Source organism: Neoarius graeffei, chromosome 25, assembly GCF_027579695.1.
Source record: "Neoarius graeffei isolate fNeoGra1 chromosome 25, fNeoGra1.pri, whole genome shotgun sequence".
NCBI lineage: Eukaryota > Metazoa > Chordata > Actinopteri > Siluriformes > Ariidae > Neoarius > Neoarius graeffei.
In genome coordinates, this window is record NC_083593.1 from 15,743,771 (window position 1) to 15,761,421 (window position 17,651).

The window sequence follows — 17,651 nt, forward strand, 5'->3', positions numbered from 1 at the left end:
CACTGGGGAGGCACGGAACCTCACATGGGGAAGCCATGAGCTAATGGTTAGAGAAGCAGCTTTGGGACCAAAAGGTTGCTGGTTTGATTCTCTGGACCAGCAAGAATATGGCTGAAGTGCCCTTGAGCAAGGCACCTAACCCTCAACTGCTCCCCAGGGTATAAGAGCGTCCGCTAAATACCTGTAATGTAACATGTTCCACTCAAGTCCTAGCCTGACCGATATGCTAAAGCTTTAATCCCTAGCTGAACTGTGCGGCTGTCATCCAGAGATCGCTAGTTTGAATCCCAATGACGCCAAAGTCACCCGTGGAGCTCAAGACAGCAAAATTGGTCTGTGCTGTCAGGGAGTGGTGGCCTAGCCTGGGCCCGCCCATCCTAAGTGTGACGCAACACGAGGACCTGTTGCGAACTTAGTCTGGCAAGGCAAGCTATCTACAGCTTTTCCAAGCTCCCGAAAAATCGGGAGCCAATCAACTTTGAGCATCTCCAACGGCCCTGGGTAGAGGCGTGTTCAAGGCAGTGACGTAGTAGAACTGCGACCGGAAGCCATAGATTGTTTACAGAATCTATGCCGGAAGCGCTTCATTCACGAATGCTGTATTGAAAGCATTCAACGGGAAGTTCTCATTGAAAACGGAGCAAAGAGCAGCCCTGGAGGTATTTATTGAAAGGAAGGACGTTTTCGCCTTGCTTCCGACCGGCTTCGGTAAGAGTTTAATAATAGCATGTCTATGGTTTAATCTACCAGTTAGCCCCGTCGCGTCGCATACGTCAGAGGAAAGAGTGATGTGATTGGTTTAAGCTTCGTCACAGCCTTTTCTGGCTTCGACCAGTAGCAAACTGAGGCATTTCAGGGAGGCGGGTCAACCACACGCTTTGGGAAACGGTTGGGCTTAATAGCTTTGCCAGACCAAATGCTCGCAGAGCTTTGAAGTCGCGTTAGCCAGACTAGTGGTGGCCTACTCTCTGTCAGTTACAGTGACACTAGCCAATCACGGGGGTCGCGAGTTTTTACGCTGCCCCTAACGTTGCATCAGCAGCAGTTTGAAAAGATGCGGTCGGCATGTGCGACTCGGAGGTCCGTCATCCCCCCGGACGGTAGCGGTCAAGTGATAGGGAGGCATGCCTGGTGGGTGGGAATTTGGCCATGTCTAAATGAGGGAGAAAATTGGGGTTCTCCTTCATTTGCTTCAGTTTCAAGTGAATTTGACATTTTTAAAAAGAGGAGATATTTTGCAGCAGGATGTCAATATTGCCTTTTTTTTTTTCTTTCCCCTCAGATTCTCGTTATGTACAGGTGATGTCATGTAGCAAAAAGAAGATGTTTAGGGAGCTGTCATTAAATCCAGATGAATGGTTTTTAGAGGTAAGAATTCTGTGGCATAAGGGCTGGTTTAGGCACATGTACCAGAATCCGATTAAATCTAATTCATCCAAAAGATAACGTGGCACTTTTTACCACTTTCACGTATCGTATGTTTTTCTCTGATATTTAAAATTGCTTTGCTTTGTTAATTTTGCAGCTTAGCCCTCCCCCCCCACCCCCATTCAAATAAGCAGCGTTCACGCTTCATTTGTTTTCACAGAAAAGTGAAGAAATGAGGAACAAAGGGAACGAACAGTTTCAGAAGAAAAAGTATGATCTTGCAGTGAAATCGTACACAAAAGCCATTAAATACCAGTAAGTTTCCAGTGCTCCGATTAATACATCCAGTACCAGTCAAATGTTTGGACGCCCCTGCTCATTCATAGGTTTTTCTGCATTTTGACACTCTTCTACCCTGTAGAGCAATACTGAAGACATCAAAACTATAAAATAACTCATCTCATCTCATTATCTCTAGCCGCTTTATCCTTCTACAGGGTCGCAGGCAAGCTGGAGCCTATCCCAGCTGACTACGGGCGAAAGGCGGGGTACACCCTGGACAAGTCGCCAGGTCATCACAGGGCTGACACATAGACACAGACAACCATTCACACTCACATTCACACCTACGGTCAATTTAGAGTCACCAGTTAACCTAACCTGCATGTCTTTGGACTGTGGGGGAAACCGGAGCACCCAGAGGAAACCCACGCGGACACGGGGAGAACATGCAAACTCCACACAGAAAGGCCCTCGCCGGCCCCGGGGCTCGAACCCAGGACCTTCTTGCTGTGAGGCGACAGCGCTAACCACTACACCACCGTGCCGCCTATAAAATGACTCATTGTAAATAAAAAAATTTTGTTTTAAGAAGACTAAACGTTTCATATTTTAGATTCTTCAGTATAGCCAGCGTTTACCTTGATGACGCTTTGTACGCTTGGCGTTCTCTTAACCAGCTTCATGAGGTAGTCACCTGGAATGCTTTTCAATTAACAGGAGTGCCTCGTCAAAAGCTAATCAGTGGACAAGTTTCTTGCCTTTTTCATGCATCTGAGATAAAATAGTAAATAATAAAAATACAGCAAATAGCTCTGTTCCACAACCGTAGTAATCCATGTCAAGAACCGCTCAACTATGTAAAGAGAAACGACATCCATCATTACTTTAAGACATGAAGTGACCTTTTAATGAATAAAAAAAAAAAAAAAATTGAATTAGAAAGTGTGTCCAAACTTTTGACTGGTCCTGTAAGAGCAGTGTTGCCAACTTGGAGACTTTCTCACTAGATTTGGTGACCTTTTTAGATCCCTTTCGCAGCTTTATTGCAAAAAATGAGCCAAGCGACAAATCTAGCAGCTTTATCAGCACATTAGTGACAAAATTAAATGTTACAGAAACATTTTTTGTACCTGAGCTGCATATTACATAAGAAACCACTTTTCAGATTAAAAAAAGAAAACAAAATGAAGGCTACAGTGGTGCTTGAAAGTTTGTGAACCCTTTAGAATTTTCTATATTTCTGCATAAATATGACCTAAAACATCATCAGATTTTCACACAAGTCCTAAAAGTAGATAAAGAGAACCCAGTTAAACAAATGAGACAAAAATATTATACTTGGTCATTTATTTATTGAGGAAAATGATCCAATATTACATATCTGTGAGTGGCAAAAGTATGTGATCCTCTAGGATTAGCAGTTGATTTGAAGGTGAAATTAGAGTCAGGTGTTTTCAATCAATGGGATGACAATCAGGTGTGAGTGGGCGCCCTGTTTTAGTTAAGGAACAGGGATCTATCGAAGTCTGATCTTCACAACACGTGTTTGTGGAAGTGTATCATGGCACAAACAAAGGAGATTTCTGAGGACCTCAGAAAAAGCGTTGTTGATGCTCATCAGGCTGGAAAAGGTTCCAAAACCATCTCTAAAGAGTTTGGGCTCCACCAATCCACAGTCAGACAGATTGTGTACAAATGGAGGAAATTCCAGACCATTGTTACCCTCCCCAGGAGTGGTCGAGCAACAAGGATCACTCCAAGAGCAAGGCGTGTAATAGTCGGCGAGGTCACAAAGGACCCCAAGGTAACTTCTAAGCAACTGAAGGCCTCTCTCACATTGGCTAATGTTCATGAGTCCACCATCAGGAGAACACTGAACAACAATGGTGTGCATGGCAGGGTTGCAAGGAGAAAGCCACTGCTCTCCAAAAAGAACATTGCTGCTCGTCTGCAGTTTGCTAAAGATCATGTGGACAAGCCAGAAGGCTATTGGAAAAATGTTTTGTGGATGGATGAGACCAAAATAGAACTTTTTGGTTTAAATGAGAAGCGTTGTGTTTGGAGAAAGGAAAACACTGCATTCCAGCATAAGAATCTTATCCCATCTGTGAAACATGGTGGTGGTAGTATCATGGTTTGGGCCTGTTTTGCTGCATCTGGGCCAGGACAGCTTGCCATCGTTGATGGAACAATGAATTCTGAATTGTACCAGCGAATTCTAAAGGAAAATGTCAGGACATCTGTTCATGAACTGAATCTCAAGAGAAGGTGGGTCATGCAGCAAGAAAACGACCCTAAGCACACAAGTTGTTCTACTAAAGAATGGTTAAAGAAGAATAAAGTGAATGTTTTGGAATGGCCAAGTCAAAGTCCTGACCTTAATCCAATTGAAATGTTGTGGAAGAACCTGAAGCGAGCAGTTCATGTGAGGAAACCCACCAGCATCCCAGAGCTGAAGCTGTTCTGTACGGAGGAACGGGCTAAAATTCCTCCAAGCCGGTCTGCAGGACTGATCAACAGTTACCGGAAACGTTTAGTTGCTGCACAAGGGGGTCACACCAGATACTGAAAGCAAAGGTTCACATACTTTTGCCACTCGCAGATATGTAATATTGGATCATTTTCCTCAATAAATAAATGACCAAGTATAATATTGTTGTCTCATTTGTTTAACTGGGTTCTCTTTATCTACTTTTAGGACTTGTGTGAAAATCTGATGATGTTTTCGGTCATATTTATGCCGAAATATAGAAAATTCTAAAGGGTTCACAAACTTTCAAGCACCACTGTAAATGTGTAAAAAATGTAATTCCTCATGCCAGGACAAAAGATGACTTCTTTCGATAAGAAATAAACAATAATATATTATTTGCTGTTCTGATAAAACTATTCTTGTTTATTGTAAGTGAATATCTTTCTTCTTCATGTACCCTTATTTGCAATGTGATATGCATGAATAACTAGTATGCAAATTAGTCTGTGATGTCATCTCCGCGACTTCGAGCAAATTTTTGAGCTTGCTTGAGCGACTTTTTCCTGAAAAGAGTTGGCAGCACTGCATAAGAGATTCCTTGTAGCAGTAATTATGCACTTTATTTCAGTCTTGTATATTGTGTTTCAGTACCAGCAACCACTTCTTATACGGCAACAGAGCACTGTGTTATATTCGTTGTGAAAAATACCTGTAAGTTTTATGTAATCACTCCAATTAATTTAAATAATGTAGTAAAAAATATTCTACATGTTCTGTAAGTGTCCTACAGCTTGTGAAAGAATGTTTATTATAAATTGTGTTCAGGAAAGCTATGGGTGATGGTAAGCGAGCTATTCTACTGCAGCGAGACTGGGCAAAGGTAAACCACTTCTGCTAGTTCTACCCTCCACACACTTCTTCTCATTCTCGGTTTTCACGTTCCTGGCAATTTCTCTCTCTCTCTCTCTCTCTCTCTCTCGGATATGTTGCGTTCCAGGGCCACTATCGTTTCTGTGATGCCTTGTTCTTCCTCGGAGCTAAAGATAAAGCAGTAGAAGCCAACATGACAGCTCAGAGTTATTGCAGTGCTGATCCAGAGGGAATGAGAGACCTCCAGCAGCAGTACGCTCGCTTCATGAGTGAGATGTCTGACGGCAGAAGTAAGGGCAGAGCCCCAGCATGTTCAGAAGGTGATCAAACGCATTTTAAGATCATTTATGGGTTCACTGACGTTAAGTATAACCTCCTACATAGCGCTGGTGATTTTTCACGATGAATTCCCTCCCTTAATTCAAATTCATGTTTTAATATGATTTTTAAAATGTGCAACTCGAGATCGCACTGTACGTGTTTTCAGGGCTCGACGTTAACTTTTTAATCCACTTTTCCAGTCGGACAAGCAGCAAGATTTTTCACTCGTCCGGACTATAACCTTTTTATTACTATGCATTTACTAGTTCAGTGAAAGGAACTTGATTTAACAAAGTGTATCAAAAAGCAGGTTCTGATAATGATGACTTACTGTCATTATGCTTTAATCGTTTCTCATTTTTGCATAAAAGTCCAACTTTAACTGTAACAATCAACAAAAACTATCCGATACCCCATTACGGCGCATGTGGCGTTAACCCGTTACCTGATCTGCAGTTTTAAAGCTAGCCGCACACTACGCCGATCCACGCGGTACCGAACCGACCCATTTCAGAGCCGTACTCCCGACAGGGCACGCACATATCCCCGACTAACTCACGACTGTTGACGAGTGCAGTCGCGATTGAAGCGACACCAAACGAGATTATGCGAACTAAGCATCATAACAAACATTCCGCTAAATATCACGTGACAACTTGATAGCTTTGTGATTGGCTATTGGATATAGTTACTGTTAAATCCAACACTTGAAGATGCTACAGGCTGAATTACAAATGACACAACATGGAATATGTAGCGCACTATCTAGGCTGCATGAGCTATTATTTCCAACCTTAAATAGTGCACTTGTATAGGGGAGTTAAAGCGATTTGGAATTCAGCCACACAACTTGAGCAGAGTGGCTTTCCAGCCCACTGTGTCTATGGATAAAGCTTCAGTCTATGGAATTACAGTATATACCTGCATTAGGTGCTACCAACACGTATTTCTCGCGCTAGAAATTGTGTTTAATGAGGTCACGTGTTATATGCGAAAGATATGATTGCCTATTGCTAGCGACTCTCGCCGATCAGTCTGGCTCCCGATTAGCTTTTCAAGTCGGCTGTGAGATGAGTCGGTACCATCGAAAACTAGCCTTTACGCCTGACTCGCGACTTCAGTTGGCTCGGTACGCTGAAAATCGGCGCAGTGTGCGGCTAGCTTAAGGGTTAGACTCGCCCAAATTGAAAAGCTTCTGGAAGAAAGAAAGTTAAATCTTGCTTAATCCAGTAAAACCTGAAGTTTTAATTTTAAGAAAATGGAATCGAAAGAAGAAAAGTTGTGACAATCACGTCGGGAGTGAAAACAAACCATAAGCGAGTTTGGCACAGCCGTAAAGGACCCACGAAATGTTTTACAATAAATGTCTGAATGTGCACCATATAAAAAAATACAACGAATGTCTGAATGAAATGAAGATTCGCCGTAGATATTTATTTTCTTGAGAGATTTGATCATTTCTCCGATTACGATGAATTCAGAGTCATTTAGCCATTTCTGTTTCTTTTAAATACTTCATGATGATTTTTTTGGGGTTTTGTTTTCGTTTTTAATTTCGCCCTCGCTTAGTTCAGCGACACGTGCCGCCATTTTGTTTTTCTCTACTCACGGTATATGAGCTGATATCCTAGTAGTAGAGTAGCCAGTCAGAGCACGTGATTGCTCATATCCAGTGAATGTGGGTAGAATAAAATGAGATATTACGATGTGGTTATTTTTACACACGCGCACCTGCTGTACTCAGCTTCCCCAGAATTTCGTAACCGATAACGCGGCGGGATCGCTGAGGGGAATACAACCCCTGGCAAAAAGTATGGAATCACCAGTCTTGAATGAGCGCTCATTCACACCATTTTATTCTGTAGAACAAACTCAGATCACAAACATGATACAAAAATAGTCATTCCAAAGTGCACCTTCTTGGCCTTCAGAAACACTAAAAGAAACGAAGAAAAAGCATTGTGGAAGTCAGTAAATGTTACTTTTATAGACCAAGCACAGGGAAAAAAATATGGACTCACTCAATTCCGAGGAAAAAAATATGGAATCATGAAAAACAGACAAACAAAAGAACATTCAAAACATCACTAGTACTTAGTTGCACCACCTCTGGCTTTTATAACGGCTTGCGGTCTCTTAGGCATGGACTTGATGAGTGACAAACAGTATTCTTCATCAATCTGGTGCCAACTCTTTGATTGCAGTTGCCAGATCAGCTTTGCAGGCCGGAGCCTTGTCGTCGACCATTTTTTTTTCAATTTCCACCACAAGTTTTCTATTGAGTTGAGATCTGGACTATTTGCAGGCCATGACACTCACTACGTTTACATGCACATAGAGAGAATCGAATTTCTGCCGTTGCTCGACTGAAATCGAAGTTCAAAATGCCATGTATACACCTTAATTCGGCTGAAATTGAACCGAACTTGATTTCTCGGAATCGAGCTACACGACCTAGATTATGCGATTTCTGCCGAGCTACTTAGTGCATGTATACCCTATCGAGCTAGTAGTCGAGCTACTTACTGCCCCTTCCGGAAGTGACGAGTGACGAGACCACAAGCGGGAAACACAACAGCCTTGGTCGGCATGACAACAGTAGTAGCGAGCAGCAGAAGAGGTCAGGAGGAACAAACGAAGAAGAGAAAATGGCGATGTAGTGCTCTCTGAAGTGTGGGTGGAGCACAGAGGACGGCAGGACAAAGCTTCTGGTACTAATAGGCTTTTTACTGTCAGACTTTTCAGTTTAACAGCCTACTTTTATTCTTGAGAGAAAAACACACACGCACGCGCGCGCGCTGTGTTCTAGTCCCGGGATGAGCTGTCCCCTCTGCTCTCCCTCTGCCTCCTTAAATAGGGCGCGGTTACTGGGAAGACACACAAACACAGGTTAATTACCGTCAGGTGTAGTGATTCTGCCACTCACCTTCCCTGGCTCCGCCCTCCTGTCACAGACCGGCGCTTGACCACGCCCCCACTGCCACAGGCAAGCAGAAACGTGCACTTCTGGAGCAATGAGGAGACAGAGTTCATGCTCATTCAGCTTGAGTTGAATATATTAAAATTCATGGACGGGAGAAAAACGCGCAGTGGAGAACACGGAACTGATAACTTTGTTTACACTCTTGAATAGCTCTTCTTCATGACGGCAACCGGAAGTGTACCAACACGATGGGGCGTGTAGCGCCACCTGTGGCTCGGGTGCACAGTGCACCTCACACAATAGCCCGATTTCATTGTGTGCATGTAGGATTGGATTTCTCTGGCACCCTGCTGGGACCTTCAGCTCGATTACTGACAGCAGCTCGATTTGGATGTGCATGTAAACGTAGTCATTGACTGGATGTGTCTTTCACCAAGGAATGCTTTCACAGTTTTTGCTCTATGGCACGATGCATTGTCATCTTGGAAAATTATTTCATCATCCCCAAACATCTTTTCAATTGAAGGGATAAGAAAACTGTCCAAAATGTCAATGTAAACCTGTGCATTTATTGAAGAAGTAACCACAGCCATCTCCCCAGTGCCTTTGCCTGACATACAGCCCCATATCATCAAGGATTGTGGAAATTTGGATGTTTTCTTCAGGCAGTCCTCTTCATAAATCTCACTGGAACGGCACCAAACAAAAGTTCCAGCATCATCACCTTGTCCAATGCAGATTCGTGATTCATCACTGAAGATAACTTTCATCCAGTCATCCACAGTCCATGATTGCTTCTCCTTAGCCCATTGTAGTCTTGTTCTTTTCTGTTTAGGTGTCAATGATGGTTTTCTTTTAGCTTTCCTATATGAAAATCCCATTTCCTTTAGGCGATTTCTCACGGTTCGGTCACATACTTGTACACTGACTCCAGCTTCCTCCCATGTATGCTTCATTTGTTTTGTTGTACTTTTTCGGTTTTCAAGACATATGGCTTTAAGTTTTTTGTCTTGATGCTTTGATGTCTTCCTTGGTCTACCAGTACGCTTGGCTTTAAAAACCTTCCCATGCTGTTTGTACTTGGTCCATATCTTAGATACAGCTGACTGTGAACAGCCCACATCTTTGGCGACCATGCGTGAAGAGTTACCTTCTTTAAGAAGTTTGACAATCCTCTCTTTTGTTTCAAGAGACATCTCTCTTGTTGGAGCCATGATTCTTGCCAATCCACTTGGTCCAGCAGCCCTCCAAGGTGTGATAACTGCGCTGTTTCTAACTGCAGACTAACGAGCAGATCTAAATCTGAGGCAGGTGTCAATTTAGGGAAAGGAAATTGACTGGGTGAGTCCTTATTTTCTACCTGAAAATTGAGTGATTCCATATTTTTTTTTTCCTCAGAATTGAGCAGGGCTTTGAACCAGAATTTTTTTCCTATTGGTTCGTTCCGAACAGAAACGGAATTTTAACGTTTCCGGTTTTGGGTTCCACCATTAAATAGACGTTCCCGAACCGGTTAGAACAAAAAAATTTCGTTCCCGGAACGGTTAATTACGTTCCCTGTCAACTGTTTAACAAACGGCTATAAAATTATGTCTCTGTCTCATCCAGCTTAAGCCAAATGTAGGCTAATTCTATTACAACCTTCATTAAATAAGACAAGAAATAATTCAAAACTATTATTATTTCAAATGTTGGCGATTTGGATTCTCAGTATGTCTTCCCATCTACACAAACAGAAAAAGTGCCAAAAATGAAAGAGAATTCGTTTAGTGTGTTACCAAAGGCTAGTCAGGCCCTATAGAGGGCTACCGCATGACGTCACCGCGCTGCGAGATTTTGTTAGGCGCCATATTGGAAGACCAAGTACACATCTATGCAAGTACATACATACATAAAACAAACTACACCTGAAATGTAGCCAGGGCCGGTTCTGCCCTAATCTGGACCCGGGTGCAACATCGCGCAAACACCCCCCCCCCCCCCCCCCCCCCCCCCCCCCCCCAAAAAAAAACAAAACACCAGTCTAAATCAGGACAACCATCACATAACTATAACTATAAACATTTTTTATCAACTATTTTAACTAAATGGGCTATAATAAATAAGCCTGCAGGCAGCCACGGCGGGCTGCCTCAGAAAAGTAACCATTCAATGACACAACTGAAAGCCTGCAGCCACGGCGGGCTGCCTCAGAAAACTAACCATTTGTCCTACCTTAAAACTCGTTTTGCATTTTCTGCCTCCTTTTTTGTATTTTCGACCCTCCGTTTATTTTCTTTCCTTTTCTGAAAACCCGATTTGTGTCCAGACATTTTGTTCTGCTACCAACGAACTAACTTGTCAGGTCTCGTCTCTCGAGCCCGCGATGATTCCCGTGGGAAGGGCAACAACTGATACATTTTTACAAACAGCCAATAGGGAGGTTGCAACGTTCAGGCTCTTCTTTGCTCAGACACTCAGTAATGCACTTACTAATGCACTTACTCACTTATTATCACGTGGAGACGTGATAGTAGTCCACCTTCCCGCTCTCTCCATTCAGTCAGCGAACGTCACACAGGAAGTGAACCCCAGCGGGTCATAGAAAATTGCGCAGGAGAAGAATGACTTTTTTATTTGTAGGCTACGGAAACTTTGAGGATCGAAATAAAAACCGGTATTAACCGGTTACCATTATTTTTAATAAGCGTTTCTGTTCCGGAACATAAAAAATAATAAAGTTTCTGGTTTCGTTTCTGTTCCATGTGAAATAGAAAAAGTTCCCGGTTTTCGTTTTCATTCCTTGAACCGGTTGAAAGCCCTGGAATTGAGTGATTCCATATTTTTTTTTTCCCTGTGCTTGGTCTATAAAAGTAACATTTGCTGACTATCATAATGTATTTTCTTCGTTTATTTTAGTGTTTCTGAAGGCCAAGAAGTTGCATTTTGGAATGACTTTATTATTGTATCATGTTTGTGATCTCAGTTTGTTCTACAGAATAAAACGTCTGAATGAGTGCTCATCCAAGACTGGTGATTCCATACTTTTTGCCAGGGGTTGTAGAACTGGTTTTGTTGGAACTTTATTGATGTAACTCTGGAATAGTTACTATAAAAATGATTTTCAACAATCCCTAAAAGATATAAAAGCATAAAGTATTATTACTGTATTGTCTGGGGCGGTTGTATGTAATACTCCGAGTAATTTTCTCTAGTCTGTAAACCAAATTAGATCGGCCTATATGTAAAAAAAAAAATGTGACCGCGGCACTTTCCGGTTTTTGTAGATAATGATAATGCTGTATTATATTCTAAATGATGATTTGACTGTTAGAATTACATTTTCAACCACAGCACGTTCGTACAGTGGTGTAGTGGTTAGCCTCACAGCAAGAAGGTTCCAGGTTCGAACCTCACGGCCAACGAGGGCCTTTCGGTGTAGTTTGCATGTTCTCCCCGCGTGTGTGTGGGGGTTTCCTCCTCCTTCAAAGACACGCGGATTAGGTGAAGATTGTTGAACTCCTTGTACGTAGCTTTGGATCACAGCATCTGCTAAATGCATGTAATATAATGTTCGACAGACGAAGTAGGAAACTGGACACCCCATGTTCATATTTTGTTAGCAACAAGCTAAGTAGCTACCTTGGATGAGTGACTGACTTATATTTTCTTTCTCAAACAGTGAACTGTATGGTTAGTGATTTTAGATTCAACATGTGAATTTCTGTATGCTGATTTAATCTAAAGCTATTACTTGTCTATACGGCATAACACATTTAAAGGCAGGAGGTTTCACGTTGTTTATTTCCGATGCGGCGCGCATCCACGTTGATTTGTTGTCACGCCGTAGACAGGGAAGGAACTCTGATGTGTAGGGCTGTAACGATACACCCAACTCACGATTCGATTCGTATCGCAATTTTTGACCCACGATTCGATACGCCCACGATTTTTTTTAAAAATGTTTTTTTAAAGTAGTAAATTTGATTTATTAACATTTACTTACTTACATTAACTATTTAATAACAAATAATTCAGACCACTGCAGAGAATGAGTAATATGTATACAAAAATGAACAAATGTATATCCAAAGACTGTTTTATTTCTCAAAATAATACTGTTGAGCCGGAAGCTCTGGTTTTTTTTCGGTTCTGAAAAAGTCATTTTTCCAAATCGTGTAAATCCGTTAAGATTTTTTTTTGGGGGGGTGGCTCTCTCACTGTCTCACTCTCATAGGGCCAATGATTTTCTGTGATCGCGGAAAACAGATGGAAATTACGGAATTTTTATGGTGAAACATTGCTCGCGTGTCAAAATGTAACTGCCGCAGAAGGCTTCCGCCCAAGCAGACATGCCTTCAGTGTTGCCAGATATTGCTAACGTTTTCCACCCCAAAATTTGTTCAAAACCAGCCAAAAAGCACCTAAACCCGCCCAATCTGGCAACACTGCATGCCTTTCCGGTCAAGTGATTGTGATTGGCTTGTGGCACACCTAGCCAGCCAATGAGCTGCTTGTTTACAGATTCGCTCCCCGCGTCGCAACCAGAATGGCGACCGCTTAAAAGAAATGAAGTGCCAGTGGCGAGTGTGGACGTTGCGTGACTCGCAGAAGATTGTCGCAGGTCGGCGAAAAAACGACTTACTAATAGATATAAAAGTAATTTAAGTAAGTTTAAAATGTAATTTAAATAAAAAGTATTCATAAATTGAAGTTTGGAAGCGCCTCTGTTTTTGGGCTGAGGAGAAGTTTGAAAGGGTGTACCGCGATTCTGCCTTGTATCGCGATACGGATCGTGGCTCTGCGTATCGCGATTTCGATACGCATATCGTTACAGCCCTACTGATGTGCCAAGTTGACTTCTCAGTTACAGTGCCATTTCCTGTCACAAAACACTTGGTCTCTTTTTACTCAGGTGAGAAAGGATGTTTAGTATGTTGTGCAAAAATAGTAACCGTGCCAGCAAATGGTGCGAACTTTAAAAAAAAAAAAAAAAAACCTTTCTTTAAATATTCATTTAAAAGAACCATTGTTTGCACTTCTTGGTGCTGTTACTATTTATTTATTTATTTATTTATTTATTTTAGATTTTCTTCTACATTTGTTAGAAGTTTATTCTAATAAAAATACACTTTTTTCATAATTGCGTTGTCAGAACACAAAAAATGTAATCAAGAATTGTTCATAAAGTCGAAGAAAAAAAATTTTTTTTTTTTACACAATATTGCGTATCCCTTCCTTTATAACTGGAATGATAACTAGCAAAACGACAAAACTCTGCTGAAGTGGCGTTGTCCTCTGCTTTCCTGTTAAATTTATACTTTTTTTTTTTTCCCTCCTCCAAGCTGAAGGAAAACAGAAGAAAACTGAGGCGAAGAAAGGATCCAATAAACGGTATCCTATTTTTCATTTTCATTTTTATTACGCAGTAAGAAGCGCCCGTTTGTTTGACCGGTGTTTGATTTCTGATAGACCCGAGGGAGCATGTGGAGTCGATCCCATAGCTCAACATGTTCCTCCAGACAAAGCCTCAGAAGCAGCTCATAGCACCGATACTGCAGAGAATAAGGTGAGAGAACGAAAAAATGAATAGTTTCTTGAAGTGTCGCCAATACAAATCCACACTTACGGCCACGTTAACAGGAACACATGATGCGTCTGCTCTTTCGTGAAACGGTCTAATCATCCAGTCACGTGGCAGCAGCACAGCGCATGAAATCGTGCGGATACGGGCTAGCAGCGTTCACATCAAACGTCAGAATGGGAGGAAAATGTGATCTCAGTGACTTGTTGCATGAGTGGAAGTGCCAGATGGGCTGGTTTGAATATTTTTAGGATTTTCACACACAACATTCTCGTGGGGTTTATACAGAATGGTGGTGGGGGTCCAGTGAGAGAATTCCACAGGCAGAAACGCCTTGTTGATGAGAGCTGTCCGAAGAGAATGGCCAGGCTTGTTCGAGCTGACAGGAAGGCTATGGTAACTCGAACAACCCTGGCGAGCAGAAAAGCATCTCAGAACACACATGAAGGGCACTCGGTAGAGTACATACCTCCGCCAAGCCACATACAGTACAACACTGATATCGTAAAGTCCTTGGGATATTGGAAAAAACTTTATCAGAGCTTTATGATAAGCCTAAAGTCACTTTTTAATAGAGAGCAAAGAAACACACTTTCAAATTCAATCTTTATTTGCAAACACGTAACACATACATGCATTATATTTAATAGTAACACCAATACATCAGAAGAAATCTTTGATTGTGGTTTGTTTGACACTGATCACATGGTGATTGACATCGAGATCATTTTCAATAGCTAACAAATCCTTCAAATATTCCTGCATCTTGGGAAGGGGTCGTCCAGGGAGGGCCACCATGTACCTTCGAAGTTGATTGAGACCTGCCATGGCACTGGCATATGATGGCTTGTCAGAGTCGTCAGATGTTTCTTCAGATATTTCTTCTGCTTCTTCTGGCTTGCTCTGAACTTCTGTCACAATCTCTTCATCTGTGAGTTTGGATGCAGCCAACCGCTGTTGGCAGTGAAATCTGGATGACCAAGCTGAGCCCATGTTTACATTAGACCGTATCAGTGGATCATCAGATTAACGTTTTTAAAACAATTCGTGTGCACACAGCAACACCAATACACGATTCGTGTGCACACAGCAACACCAATACACGGATACGCTCGGCTCCGCAGGCATCCTGCGCTCCAAATCACTCCGCCCTGAACAGCGAGTGCCCTCTGGAGGGTGCGCACTCCGGCCCTGCGCAGCTCACAGAGCACGCGAGTATAGCGCACGAGCAGTGATTCGGGACTGAGCCGCTGTGTGTGTGATCCCAGCGCATATCACTTACCACTTGCAAGTGGAAGGATGGCAAGCCTAAAGACAATCATAACTACACAATGGGCAGTATTTGCATCAGTATTTGCAGTATTTTCATACTTTTATACTCTTTAATGAAAGGTGATACAAGGCGGAAGTCCGCGCCGGTTTTCAGCAGTTGCGTCACATGACCAACGCCAGCGAATCAGGAAGGTGGATGTCACAGTGACGTTGTCCAATGAGACGCCAGCTAGAGCTCAGCACAGCGTATCCGCGTATTCTCAATGTTTACACAGCACCGGACCAGACACGATCTAGATTGAATACGTGGACCCTGACGGATTCCCGTTTCCCGGCGGTTTAATGTAAACGGACAGTGCATCCGCGAAGAAAACGAGACAGATACGGTTTAATGTAAACTTGGCCTGAGTTAAGATAACTTTGCAGGCTTCTGGGGTGCTTGACAGGAAAACTTTATGATAAGTGTAATTTATGGCCCCTGGGGACATCAAAATGACTTTACATTATACCTAAAATTTATGATAAGCAAGTTTATGATAAGCCAAAAGTTTTATATCATATTTAATGGACTTTATGCCGGGAAATGAAAATCACTTTACATTATCCATAACTTTACAATATCAGTGTTTACGATATCTGTGCTGTACTGTATTCGGGTTTGCATCAAAATCGAATCAATTGTTCTGTTGCCCGTGACACACCTTTCTGCAATCTTTCATCAAAATCTGTTCACTATTTTTTTGTGATGTTGGGAACAGTCAAACAAACAGAGACGAAAAACATCACCACCAACAAAATTAGCAGAGGGAACAATGAGGTAAATGGGCTACAAAAGCAAGAACAGGAAGTTAGTTGGTTTAGTTTAGTTATGGCCGGGTTCTTGCCCGAACTGATAATCACGTCAGTTTTTCTCTGGCTGATCAGACACAAGGTACGCCACCACTCTTGCCGGAGCAGTTGGGGGTTAAGCGCCTTGCTCAAGGGCACTTGAGCCAGTCCTGCTGGTTCAGGGAATCAAACCAGCGACCTTTTGGTCCCAAGACTGTTTTTCTTTAGCTATTTGGCCATGGCTTCCTCAAAGAACAGGAATCTTGTGGTACAATGGGCACAGTACAATGAAGGTGAAATTGGGTGTTTCCAATCAGTGGGATGACGATCGGGGTGAGTGGACGCCCTGTTTTGTTTGATTTCACATTCTAAAGGGTTCATAAACTTTTTAAAATAAACCATGCTACTGATTTACATTGGAAGAATTGAGGGTTTTGCTCAAATGCCCAGTAGGTAGAATGTGGTGGAGCCAAGATCTGAAATCTCAGGGCTTTTTTTTTTTTTTGTACGGAAGCTTAACTGATGCACCACTACTGCCTTATAGTCTGAGATCTTAAGAGCTCAAACGATTCAGTGGCTATAATTTGGAATATAATCAAAATTGATCTTACGAGTGGCTCTGGAGGTTCATCTGTCCTACGGGCTAAATTCTGTAACGAAAGGTGAGTCTGTCAAATCACAAGCAAAATCTTATTCGCTGATATTGACTCGCACCACCTCTTTTTTGTTAAATTACCAGTAGTTTAGGGTCTGTCCTCAGATTCTCATAAGTTTCATGAGAATTGGAGATTGTGATCGAAAGTTAGCTGACTTGGACTTCGCTAAAGGCAAAATGTTTTGGCCCAAAACCTTTATTTTCCCAGAACAGTCAAAACCTTCATGAGAATCATGCAGTATACAATAGGCAGAGCATAAAGTTGTATTTGCATGTTGTGCAAATTCTAGGAAAATGGTGGAAGAAAGGAATTTGACTCTCTACAGGAAGTATGAGCCAAGAATATAAAATCTCTCGCTAAAGTGCCACGATCAGCCTTAACTATTATATAGCTAACTGCACTATTCATGCAAACTTGGTGTCTTCAGGCCTTTCAGATTTCAGCAAAGAGAAGAATAAACTGAAAAACCCTGTAAGGGAGGTTTTAAATGGTGTCGGTACCAGTGGATGGACCCCCTTTTTTTTTAATATATATTTTCCTTGCTAAGACACTACACATTTCCATACATGAAGTAAAACAATAAGTCACCTGTGGTTAGTTTTTTCTTTTTTTATCAGAAATCTAGTTTTTAGGTTTGTTTACCTGACATTTCGACGTACGACTGTCGTCTTCCTCAGAGTGTCACCAGATGTTGTTGGTGACGCATCTTTTATCAGCTGATGTTTCCGAAGGCGTGGCCTTCCTGTCTGGATTGACAGGTCGGTCACGTCTTCTACTGTCTGTTCGTCCCCTGCAAGATGGCACTCCAGGTATGGGAGAGCATGTATGCTCCCTCATCCCGGTTGATGGTCCTCGGACTTCGCTTACGGATCTCCATGGCCTCCCTGATCCAGCGCTGATGTTTATTATCTTCTGTGCGGATGACTCTGGCATTCCCCCAGTCCATAATATGATTTTCCCTTTTGCAGTGATCTGTTATAGCTGACTTATAATTTTCCTGTTGTGCCTTTTCTTTTATTGTTACATCGGGGAGACAGGAAGGAGTTTCAACACAAGGAAAAATGAACATAAGAAAGAATGCGAAAAGGAGACAGC

At 42.2% G+C, this 17,651-nt stretch overlaps 1 protein-coding gene across 3 annotated transcripts in view; it reads left to right on the forward strand.

Annotated features, from left to right (window-relative positions):
* The window catches only part of ttc3 (tetratricopeptide repeat domain 3), a 115,091-nt gene that overhangs the window by 22,233 nt on the left and 75,207 nt on the right, over positions 1-17,651 (forward strand). For all 3 annotated transcript variants that reach the window (XM_060909400.1, XM_060909401.1, XM_060909402.1), the window contains exons 8-14: positions 1,283-1,368; positions 1,589-1,683; positions 4,772-4,834; positions 4,949-5,003; positions 5,121-5,313; positions 13,562-13,610; positions 13,689-13,785. In XM_060909400.1, the coding sequence (XP_060765383.1) occupies positions 1,283-1,368; positions 1,589-1,683; positions 4,772-4,834; positions 4,949-5,003; positions 5,121-5,313; positions 13,562-13,610; positions 13,689-13,785 (638 nt within the window). The remainder of the gene's footprint in view (positions 1-1,282; positions 1,369-1,588; positions 1,684-4,771; positions 4,835-4,948; positions 5,004-5,120; positions 5,314-13,561; positions 13,611-13,688; positions 13,786-17,651) is intronic.